Source organism: Arachis ipaensis, chromosome B04 (assembly GCF_000816755.2).
Source record: "Arachis ipaensis cultivar K30076 chromosome B04, Araip1.1, whole genome shotgun sequence".
NCBI lineage: Eukaryota > Viridiplantae > Streptophyta > Magnoliopsida > Fabales > Fabaceae > Arachis > Arachis ipaensis.
The window spans coordinates 95881390-95893507 of NC_029788.2; the positions used below are offsets into that span (position 1 = coordinate 95881390).

Sequence of the window (12118 nt, forward strand, 5' to 3'; positions counted from 1 at the left end):
TGCTCAAGTCCCTCAATTTCAGCCAGAAAATACCTGAAATCACAGAAAAACACACAAACTCATATTAAAGTCCAGAAATGTTAATTTAACATAAAAACTTATGAAAACATCCCTAAAAGTAACTAGATCCTACTAAAAACATACTAAAAACAATGCCAAAAAGCGTATAAATTATCCGCTCATCAGTCTCCTCATGACAGCATCCCAATGTTGTCACCACATTGTCCTCCACCTTGTTAGTAGCAGTATCAACCCGATCCATATGTACATGTGCCTTACCTGGATAGTTACTATGACCCTCGTCATCCACTTCCATTGCAGCAACCACCTCAATCATAGGATCTATCTGTAGGTCACTTACAGCTTCCTCTAGACCCACGCCCTAGCAGACCTCACCGATAGGCACAACCTCCGCCCTATGGCATTGGACACCACTTGAGTTACCATGATGATCAGCACCGATGACAATGTTATGTTTAGACTTTACGTTATATTATTTGTCATTAAAATTGTAGCTTGGCATAATATTTAAGTTCGTTAGCATCGTTGTTGTAACTTGTGTCCTCGCTATTATTAATATTGTCAACCACCTTTTATGTGATTTATGTCATTGTTGTATGTAAATGTGTTACCGTGCTAAATTTAAAATTTTAGAATTCAATAACGAAGAAAAAAGTGCATTAAATTTCAATTTATTCAAAGTAAACAAACAACATAGAACCCTAATAACGGAAAAATCGTAAGGATCTAAACAAGAAACTAACATTCAAGTACAAAATAAACGAAGTAAACAAAGAACACACTAAATGCCTTTTGACAACTAACAAATAACTACACCGCGAAACTAAACTAAGCCTCGTCTGTAACTTGGTTTGGACAGCCTCTCCGGGTATGCCCAATTTGCCTACAAAGACCACACCTCTTTTCTTGACGCTCACCCTCGTCCATTTCATTACAAAACCTGGTAGAGTCAGGTCTGCCAATAGCCTTCCTATGCATGGCTAAATTATGACGCAACCATGTCCCGTACCACTCCGGCCAAAGCTTCTCGTCTGGTATCGGTGTGAAGTCTGTCTCATACACCTTGAACACAGCGGACTGCAAGTACACCAGATGCACGTATGGACCTCATTCGACATTAGCAGTGGCACAAGTGGCAAGCGCACGACGACATAGGAAATGGAGTGACTGAAAAAGACCATAATCACATGTATCCGCCGTCAACCGAACACGAAACGATCCTTGAGACCAACCCTCGAAAGGCTCTAACTCCTCAACTACAAAGACTGAAGCCCGTCTGTCGCAGTGAGTAACGCGCATCTTTGATATTCCCTCTTTATTTTTCTCAATAGCAACTATCAGCCATTGGAAAAATTGATTCCCTGCTGCCAGTTGTGCTTATGCCTCCCTGCCCTTCCTGACGAACAACTGTTGCAGTCTCTCCCAAGTGCATCGCACGATGGCCGAAAATGGGCAAATAATGGATACCCATAAGTACTGCATTCATGCACTCGGATAGATTTGTTGTCATGTGCCCAAACCGGCGACCGCTGTCGCAGTGTTGTAGCCAGATCTCTTTATTGAACCTACTAGCCAATCCTCCATCTCTTGTGACAAACATCTCAAGGCGTCCATATACCACTGGTACCCAACTTTTCTTGGACAATAAGAATCATTTATTAGATATCACTTGCCCTCAGCAGACTTGAAAGGAGACATGAAGTTCATAGCTGGTGCACGAAAATTACTTCACAATGTAATTCCGCACAACTAACCAGCAAGTGCACTGGGTCGTCCAAGTAATACTTTACGTGAGTAAGGGTCGATCCCACGGAGATTGTTGGCTTGAAGCAATCTATGGTTATCTTGTAACTCTTAGTCAGGAAAACAATAAAATAATTCACTTATCAAATTTGATTGCAAGGAATAAAAGGGCAGAACACAAATTATACTTGTATGCAATGATGGAGAATATGTTGGAGTTTTGGAGATGCTTTGTCTTCTGAAATTCTGCTTTCCTCTGTTTTCTGATTCACGCACGCACGTCCTCCTATGGCAAGCTGTGTGTAGGTGAATCACCGTTGTCAATGGCTACCATCCATCCTTCCAGTGAAAAGGGTCCAAATGCGCTGTCACCGCACGGCTAATCATCTGCAGGTTCTCAATCGTACCGGAATAGGATTTACTATCCTTTTACATCTGTCACTACACCCAGAATAAACCTCTAAAAGTTGTTTAAATACTAAACTAGTAACCTAGGTTTACAGAAAATGAACAAACTATGATAGATGGTGTAAAAATCCACTTCTGGGGCCCACTTAGTGTGTACTGGGGCTGAGACTTAAGCTAATCACGTGCATAGGGCTGTTTTGGGCGTTCAACGCCAGCTTTGGATCCTTTTCTGGCGTTGAACTCCACTTTGTAACTTGTTTTTGGCGCTGGACGCCAGACTGCAGCATGGAACTGGTGTTGAACGCCAGTTTACATCGTCTATCCTTGAGCAAAGTATGGACTATTATATATTTCTGGAAAGCCCTGGATGTCTACTTTCCAACGAAATTAGAAGCGCGCCATTTGGAGTTTTGTAGCTCCAGAAAATCCACTTTGAGTGCAGGGAGGTCAGAATCCAACAGCATCAGCAGTCATTTTTCAGCCTGAATCAGATTTTTGCTCAGCTCCCTCAATTTCAGCCAGAAAATACCTGAAATTACAGAAAAACACACAAACTCATAGTAAAGTCCAGAAATATGAATTTTGCCTAGAAACTAGTGAAAATAAACTAAAAACTAACTAAAACATACTAAAAACTATATGAAATTAACCCCAAAAAGCGTATAAAATATCCGCTCATCAACAGCCATGTGCCTGATGCAATAAGCATGAAATGCTCTAGGAGGCTGCCAGCCACTATCGTCGGCTCTTAGTGCAACCTTGATTGCCTAGGATCTGTCAAAAATAATCAACAGGACGTCTTGTGGGGGTCACATGTCGTCTCAAATTAGTAAGGAAGAAAGACCAAGACTCGGTCCTCTCAGACTCAACAATTGCAAAAGCAACAGTAAGAATGCTATTGTTACCATCTTGTGCCACTACAATAAGCAAAACACAACCATATTTGCCAAATAGGTTCGTGCCATTGACAGAGACGAATGGCTTGCAATGCTTGAGTGCCTCCACATAGGCAAGGAAGGCCCAAAATACCTTATCAAATATGCTACCGTCGCACACCATAAGGTGTCCATCCTAGTACGGTACGGCCTTGAACTCACATATTGTTTCGGGGCAACAACTCTGCAATGCTTGTAACAACCTAGGCACCTTATTATATGACTCCTCCCAATTGCCATATATCTGCGCAATTGCCTTTTGCTTTACCATCTAGACCTTTCTATACGAGAGTTTGAAGTGATAGCTTTGCCTAACTGCACTTTGTAGGACAGGAATGTTGACAGATGAGTTGGACTATATCAATGGCAGGATGACACGACAGATGAGGCTGCTGTCCAACTGTCGATGGTCCTGAAATATGGTTAGTGCTAAATACATGTGCACTCCTCCAATCCTACGCACCTCCCTAACGAAATAACACATACATGGTTAACATTTACACAAAATATAACAGTGATAAATGATATTAATTACACCACAGTTAAACAAGGCCTCACCAATATCTGAGATTCTGATGGAGGGCAACATTGAGATTCCACAGGCATCCAGCTGCATATTACCTGCAATGAATATGGTACTTTAATCGGTCCGACTCCACTACTCGATACTTAGCACTTCTGCGAATGCTATAATTTTTCACACCCTACATCACTGCATCTCTACTCTTGAATATGTGGCCAACCTGAAACTCCACACCACTGTCTAAGTTGTAATCGTCTTCACCTGTGTTGAAAAATGGAATTTTCTCATGCATCACGTCCAGATCCAATGTCTGATAGTGACTTGGTACAGTTGAAAGGCCGGAATTGGGAGCAGGGTAGGAATAAGATATCGAACTGATGCCTCCACCTGTGTCTTGGGTACAAACTCCTCCTTATCATCATCTTCAGAAGAACCACTATCATTGCTATCTGCAACATACTCCTTATCGGATTCCTCATCATCCACGTTCATGTCTTCCACAGGACATGCAACGTGTATTGGTGGTGGTGCGAGAGATGGGTTGTCTTGCACAAAATCCGAGTGGCCAGATCCACTGCCACCAACATCACCGACCTCTACAGCAAGCTCCATAACTTGTTCCACCATGATCTCCCATGAATGTCAAACATGAGCCGCACATGCTCGTTGCCATGGAGACAAAACGGACGAAATCGGAGAACTCCATTTCCTATCGGTGCTAGCAACCTATACTCCACCCTTCCTATCTCTTTTCTCCCGCTACCACCAACGCTACTCAATATCAGAGTCTTCAACTCAAATAAAGAACTAATTTGCCGGATGCGCAACAGAATGGTATTATCACACTCAAATATGGCCTTGGTGTCACTATTTCTCATATAACAATTGGGATACACACTTACAACCATATATCCACCACTATTAGATATTTTGGCTTATTTTTTGGAAGAAAAACAGAAGAGAAGAAGTGAGATGTTTGTGAAGAATACAAATGATTGTACATCTTTTTATAGCGGCTGAAAATTAAATTTGTCGTAATGTATCTCGTTTATCTCGTTTACACGGTAAACGTCATTATTCTTCATGTATCTCGTTTACACTGCAAACGAAATAAATATGTTTAATGTTTCGTGTCTTTTCTGATTTACATTGTAAACGAGATAAAAGATACTATACATATTCTTAAAAATGTTACAAATTTTATATTTTAGTAAATAAAATATTTATTTTATTTATTTTAAAAAAAATCCCAAATAATTGCCTTAGATAAATAATCTCACGGAATCCATTCCTATTCCTTAATTCTTACAAACAGGAAACCTACCACATCAAATCTGAGAATCTATTTGTGCAATGATATCCCGAGAGAGAAACCACATTGAGTTTTGGGTTTCCGAAAATCAGAGACAGTAATATCTTAGCAATTTTAAAAAGGGAGCCAAATCAGTAATCACCTTCGGCTCATTTGCCAAGGCTGCATCACTATCGCACTCGCATTTTGCATCAAAACCCATCCTCTTCCTTCTCTTTCCTCTTATAGATTCTCTTCTTCGCTTTATATATAAGTCTCAATTCAGTGAATTCACCCCCCTTTTTCTTAGCATTTTTCTTTGTTTCTTATCCTCTCCTTGAAACCATGGTGGCTGGTGGCAACTCCAAATCCGATATCTCCTTTGCTGGCACTTTCGCCAGCAGTGCTTTCTCAGCGTGTTTCGCTGAGGTATCGCTCTTTTCTTCAAATTCATCATCTGGGTTCCCTTTATCTTGTGATTCTCTTTGCTGGATTGTCTTTTATTTTGTTGATCATGCGAAAGACCCTGGCCTTGGATTTAGACCCATTATCTGTTATGCGTTGCTTTTGAGTAGTAATGGATCTTGCATGCATTGTTCAATTCCCTGAAATTTTTTGTTAAATTGTTTTTCTTCTTTGAAAATAAAATCGTAAAGGTGCTTGTGCTTTTGTTTCTTGATAAATATTACCCATTTTATAGAAGAAAATAGGATGAGATTATTTATATATTTTCTCGGTCTAAACTCTGCCCATCATTGATCATTTGACTTTGAGACCCTTATGCTTGGTCTCAGTTGAATTTTCTGAAAAGGAAAAAAAATTTAAGATATTCCAAATTTGTTGGATCAATTAATGCACAGCCATTAACAAGTTGATCACCACTAATCCATCGAAGCATCCTTGTCTGGCCGTCTGGTTCATAGAACATAGCTGTCTAATGGCAATTCGAAAAAGTTTACCCTTAACTAAAGTTAATTCTTTGGGGCATATGTAACTTGAAGCTCTTGTCCACTTTGACCAACTCACGTGAATCCTATGGGTTACATCATGGTCAAGAGTTATTTTATGGTTGATGAATTATGCATTATTGTAACCATATGGGTCATTGGCAGGACTAATTGAATGACTTGAAAATGATAGTTTTCTGGTTGGGTAGGAGAACTCTGGATATGTATGTGTCATATATATGATTTGTGGAGTTACCCGTATATGTCCTTATACTTTGGGGGCATTGAAGATTTATTTAACAAATTAAATATCTTGCACCTAATATGGAGATTTATTTAGAATTTGGTTTGGATTTTGTTCCTGAGTTGCTGTATTTGGAGATTGATTCAACTTGTTATGTATTGATTGGATTGGTTTCTTCTTCTCATGATACTGTTTTGTACAATCTTTCACTTGTCAATTGGCATACCACTATTTGGAAATCAATTTATCATCAAATTGTTTTATTCCAAATAGGTGTGCACTATTCCCTTGGACACTGCCAAAGTTAGGCTTCAGCTTCAGAAACAAGCTGTAGCGGGTGATGCAGTGACCTTACCTAAATACAAGGGTATGATGGGAACAGTTGCAACCATTGCCAGGGAAGAAGGTCTTTCGGCACTTTGGAAGGGGATTGTGCCAGGGCTTCATCGTCAGTGTTTGTATGGAGGTTTAAGAATTGGGTTATATGAGCCTGTGAGTTTTAAACAACCTTGTATAAAAAGACACAACTTTTTGTTCATTTCAGTTCATCTCTATTGTTTGCTTATGTAAACTGATTTTCCAAATAACTTTTAACAGGTTAAGAATTTCTATGTTGGGCGTGATCATGTTGGAGATGTTCCTTTGTTGCAGAAAATCCTTGCTGCATTTACAACTGGTAAAGCCCAGTGATGAACATTGTATGAAACTAGGGATGTTTTTTGTTCTAAAAGTTACTAAAGCCAGTGTACGATAATTGTTGTTTTGACTCTTTTAGTACATTAATAAATCAATGTAACTGGAGAGAGTATTAAAGTATTTTTGTTTTCTAATCTGTGGATTCTTGTCTTTTTACTATGAAGAATAAATGTTATTCTGTTTGGATACGTAATGCAAATATTTTTTACTTTGTGTTATCAACAGGTGCTGTGGCAATTGCAGTTGCAAATCCAACTGATCTTGTGAAAGTTAGACTACAAGCAGAAGGAAAATTGCCTGCTGGTGTGCCGAGGCGCTACACTGGCTCACTGAATGCTTATTCTACAATTGTGAGACAGGTATGCTCATTAAGTATATGATTTTTGAAAGATAAAGATATGGTCCAACTTTTAGTTCATAACCAGTTTTGTTTGAACTTTCATCCAACACACTCAGGAAGGAGTTGGAGCTCTTTGGACTGGGATTGGCCCCAATATAGCAAGAAATGCTATCATCAACGCTGCTGAACTAGCCAGCTATGATCAAGTGAAACAGGTAATATTAAAGATTCTATGCACTTGCATTTCGGAGTAACCTTATATGCTTCTTCTATATTTTCTATTGACTAATTACTTTTTTTTTTTAATTAAATTTACTGCAGACTATTTTGAAAATTCCGGGATTCACCGATAATGTTGTGACTCATCTTCTTGCTGGTCTAGGGGCTGGATTTTTCGCAGTCTGTATTGGCTCCCCTGTCGACGTGGTAATGTGTTGGCATTTAATTTTGGATAATTTTACTGTCTTGCCATTTCTATATTGTACTAAGAATTGTTTCTAAACTTTGATATAAGTTAAAAATAAAATAAAAATTCAGGGGAAATTAGAAAATAGTAGATTTTAGTAAATTCATCTAACACTTCTTAGAAATTTCTTGTTGACTTGATCTTTTTAAGCTCCACTAGAGTCAGCAGTGGGCGTGTGCATGGGAAATACTTTGTTGTTTCGTTCTAAAATTTGGTTGCCTAGAGATAGTGAGTTTCTTAATTGTGCAATCTTACCATCGCTAATTCAGTTGTTCTATCTTCTTCTATTGTATATGCAGGTTAAGTCAAGAATGATGGGAGATTCTAGTTACAAAAGCACCCTTGATTGCTTCATCAAAACGTTAAAGAATGATGTATGGTTTCTTTGCTCAAACCAGTTTTCTGTTTATAAGCTTTTGCTTTATGTGCATATGGTTATGGAATGTAATGTTTGCAGGGACCAGCAGCCTTTTACAAAGGGTTCATACCAAATTTTGGACGGCTAGGATCTTGGAATGTGATAATGTTTCTAACTCTAGAACAGGTATAACTTGAATACTTTTGTCATAGGCTTTTAACCTTTCTCCATCCCACATTTTAACCGTTCTTTGGCAAAATTGATTTCATACAGTCGCTTTAAGTTCCTCAGACGTTTTACTTTCATTATGTGTTATGGTTTATTTAGAAACAAAATTTAATTTGGTGAGAAAGTTTTATTATTAAGAATTCTAAATGCAATGATGAATGATTGCATATAGTATGTTTCCGTATCCAAAATTGAAATTATGAAGATACAGAAACACAATGACATTAGTGAATGTTGATTAACTGTTCATACAAACAGTTTCACAAACTCCATGCATCATTAATTTCTTTGTTCTGTTATTTCAACTGTTTCTTTCTTTCTTTGACAGACTAAAAAATTCGTCAAAAGTTTAGAATCAGCCTAAGCTCCAGCAGTTGAGTAGAGTAGAAAATGCAGTGGAAACACTCAAGAAAATAAAACTCCAATTCTCTCAATTTTGCTAGCTTGGAGTATAGCAAAATATTTTTTGGAGGGAAAAAAAATTGAGAATAAACATATTCATGTATACTAGTACTAGTTTTAAAGGTTCTAATTTTTTCACGATATTATTTCCTTTTGTCGATTGTAATTCTCTTGGAAAGTTCATTTTTATTTGGGCATGGCCCTCTTTCGAATTTTAGAGAGTCAAAGCCTATAATGGGTTTCCTTCATGAAGTGAAACACGAAGCATCAAGCTTGATATTTGCAATCACCATAGTTTCTTTTCTCCTTCAATCAATTATTACCCTAAATTCGTCTTGACAATTTTTTCTTAGGTATTCTATTTAAATATTTTTTGAAAGTTGATGTAATTGACAAAAGCAATTATGAAATATATGAATAACAAATACATTTATGAAAGATTTAAAAATATGACAAAAATAATAAAAATATCATTATTTTAATAAGAGATAAATGATGCTTGTATTTGACATGAGTTATGTATTTACGAATTTTTATAGGTGTTTATTTCGGTACGATAATAAATTTATACGTACCGATATGATAAAAATATGAACANACAAAATCTATTCTTTTAAATTAATCAAATTTTAAAATTCAACTAACTTTAATTTTATAATTTTAAATTTAAAAATAAAACAAAAACATATTTAATTATTCATCCACACTAAAAAAAAAAAAATTGTTTCAATCTTATTAGTGCTCTCCATAAAGCCTCATTTCTAGTAGTCATTCATACCAAAAAAGAAAAAACACAAACACATCTGAAAAACTTGAAAAAAAAAATTAAAGAAGTGCGATTTTATCACCTCACCTTCACATTGTCACACTTTGATTGGATAAACGATAAAAAATAGAAGAAAAGAAAATAAAAAAAAATAAAAGAAAAGTGAATTTTTTATGTATTGTTTGTGTTGAGTTTAGAAAAATAAATAATAAATTGATGATGATAAATATGTTGTATTTGGGTTAATAACCCAAGTGGATTTGATGATGTTGTTTCAATTTTTTCTAACGATATATTTTATGACAAAATAAATTAAACGTATATAAAAATATATAAATTAATTGACTAAATATTTTGTTCAGTTTATCAAACAGAACATATTTTTACTGAATGATTTTATCTTTTGCATCTTTTGAAATTCATTTGTCAAAATAGTAATATTTCAAAGTTCAAAATGGCTATTTATTCAAATACCCATAATATGATAAACTCAATCCAAGTAAAAACAGGCAAGTTTGTAAGGTGCAAAGTGTAATTTAAATGAGAGAACCAAGGGTGATTTTGTCTTTTTACTTGGAGATGTAAAGAAACGAGCAAGAAGAAGAAATTGGGTGTACGTTGTTGTGATTGAGTAGATGAAGAATGAACGTGATTAGGCAGAGATTGATGCACACGCTTCGGCGCGATGGCCCAACAGAAACACTGAAGAGGAAGGCATTGGAATTGGAGAAGAAGAGGAAGACGAGGAAGCCCAAGTGCAAGGAACAGTTCATCGTCGAAGTCCCCGAAAACTTGTCGTACCTCGACACCGCCACCATGCCCATGGTTGTCGCCGCCGTCGGCATCGTAGTCCTTGCCAAGCTCCTCATGATGGTAACCATATATATGATCCCATTGCACTAATCATGGCCGAATTTGGTTTTGCAGATTACCTGTTTGATAAAATTACTGAGTGAATTTGGCTTGGTAGTATGATGAATCAAGGGCCCAGGAGTTGCTGGAGAGGAAGATAAAGCATGCTCCAGCTGGTCAGGGAAGTGTGAGAATGCTGAGCCGCGAGGAGTGGGACAAGGTTCGAGAACTCCGGCCTAGGACCCCGTTTGAGTCCAAGCTTGCCCGCCCTAATGCCAGAATCAGAACCGGAGAACCCTTGCGTCTTGTATGCAACTTACATTTTTATATAAACTTTTTACTTCTGATTCTGTTATCTTTCAAGTGCATATGAGTTTAATTTGATGCAAGGATAGTGCATTCTGCAAAGAAGTAATGGCCTTGAGAAACTTGTGTATGCTTTTTTAGAATTGATTTTTAAAGTGATTGAGGTAAAATAAAAAATAAATAAAAAAAATCCCCAAATCAATTCTAGAGGCAATGCATGCAAAAATTGATTTTGAGACTCTTGCAAATCAAATAGCATCAAAATTGACAAAATAAATTCTAAGCCTCCCAATGGATCTCCTATGCATGTTTACTGGTGTGCCATTATATCTTACGTATTCAACCTGTAAAGTATATGCTTGCAATGATACAAGGGAACCTATTCTAAGAACAAGTAAGTGCAATGAGAGATTGCTATGTCATATATAGTTCCCATGATAAAGCAAGGCTGCCCATTTGGGATTTAGCACTTATTGCCCTAGCTTAGGTATAGATTATGTGTTAAACGAATTTTGCCTGTTTTCATCGGAAGCATTTAGTCACTGTTTTGAATTTTAACTCAATGTTATGACTCTGCATTGGATTGTTTGTTTCTTTGATCAGCGGTTTATGGCTGATTTTTTCTCACATGGTGTGCACAGGAGGACTTGAAGGATTGGACCATTGATGTTTTCATGGATGGTGTTACCAGAGCTGAAGATTGTGGGAAACGCGGTTCTTTATAATTTCTCCTGGGTTATAAGCTTGTCTTCTCTAATTGCCCTTTCTTTTTGTTCAATCTCCGTTAGTGTTGCACCGAGTTGATGCTCGAAATTTTATACTGTATTTCATCCCCCTATGCCAAACACATTTTTGATATAAGGAATGGTTTATGTTTCGTTGCGATGGCATAAAATTGTCCCAACTCATAATAACTACTTTGGTTACCTTCCTTTTTACCCAAGGAAATTGCATAGAATTGTTTGATAAACATGAATTGTCGATTGGAATTTGTCTCTATGTAATTATTTATGTTTTCATATAAATAAGATATAATTGTTCCACTTCTTTGTATGTACTCAACTACTCATACTATGTTGTGGCTAGGTTACTGGAATATAAGATTGGCCTGAAGTTGTTATAACTGTAAACGTAACTGAGAAAGAATTTTCCACTTGATGATTAATAGAGAAAATGTGTTGTTGTTGTATTGTTTACAGAGAGAACATGCTTATATATATATATATATAAGCTGATAGAGAGGATACTTTCTTACTCAAATAATTAACAACTAACATAACGGCACTAATTGAATCTTGTCTCAAAAACGCTCAAAAGTTACTTATATAAGAGGTTTCATAAGCACATTTGCAATTTGAGAAGAGGATGGAATGTGTATGATGTATAGTTGCTTATGATTCACCCTGACCCACAAAATGAAAATCAATTTCGAAATGTTTGGATCTGCTATGAAATATAGTACTGGATTTTCAGACAGTAGAACAACACTCAGATTATCATAAAATATGGTAGGGACAACCGAAGATTTGAGGTGCAATTAACAAAGCAACTTCTGGATCCACATGATTTTTGAGTTGGTATTTGCTAAGCAA

The 12118-nt window shown here is 36.8% G+C and overlaps 2 protein-coding genes across 2 annotated transcripts; both read left to right on the forward strand.

The window, feature by feature from the left end:
• On the forward strand, nucleotides 4928–8907 carry LOC107639508 (mitochondrial uncoupling protein 1). Its single transcript, XM_016343023.2, has 9 exons — nucleotides 4928–5350; nucleotides 6386–6604; nucleotides 6710–6788; nucleotides 7034–7167; nucleotides 7265–7363; nucleotides 7470–7574; nucleotides 7914–7988; nucleotides 8072–8158; nucleotides 8529–8907. Exons 1-9 carry the CDS (start codon nucleotides 5267–5269, stop codon nucleotides 8562–8564), a joined length of 918 nt encoding a protein of 305 aa, XP_016198509.1. The 5' UTR covers nucleotides 4928–5266; the 3' UTR covers nucleotides 8565–8907.
• LOC107639507 lies at nucleotides 9847–11569 on the forward strand. Its single transcript, XM_016343022.1, has 3 exons — nucleotides 9847–10241; nucleotides 10339–10527; nucleotides 11168–11569. Exons 1-3 carry the CDS (start codon nucleotides 10011–10013, stop codon nucleotides 11249–11251), a joined length of 504 nt encoding a protein of 167 aa, XP_016198508.1. The 5' UTR covers nucleotides 9847–10010; the 3' UTR covers nucleotides 11252–11569.

Coding starts and splice junctions, on each gene's coding strand:
- LOC107639507 (XM_016343022.1), top strand. CDS start 10,011: ATGAACGTGATTAGGCAGAGATTGATGCACACGCTTCGGCGCGATGGC. Junction 10,242..10,338: donor TTGCCAAGCTCCTCATGATG/GTAACCATATAT, acceptor TTGGCTTGGTAG/TATGATGAATCAAGGGCCCA. Junction 10,528..11,167: donor CCGGAGAACCCTTGCGTCTT/GTATGCAACTTA, acceptor TGGTGTGCACAG/GAGGACTTGAAGGATTGGAC.
- LOC107639508 (XM_016343023.2), top strand. CDS start 5,267: ATGGTGGCTGGTGGCAACTCCAAATCCGATATCTCCTTTGCTGGCACT. Junction 6,605..6,709: donor GAATTGGGTTATATGAGCCT/GTGAGTTTTAAA, acceptor AACTTTTAACAG/GTTAAGAATTTCTATGTTGG. Junction 7,364..7,469: donor GCTATGATCAAGTGAAACAG/GTAATATTAAAG, acceptor AATTTACTGCAG/ACTATTTTGAAAATTCCGGG.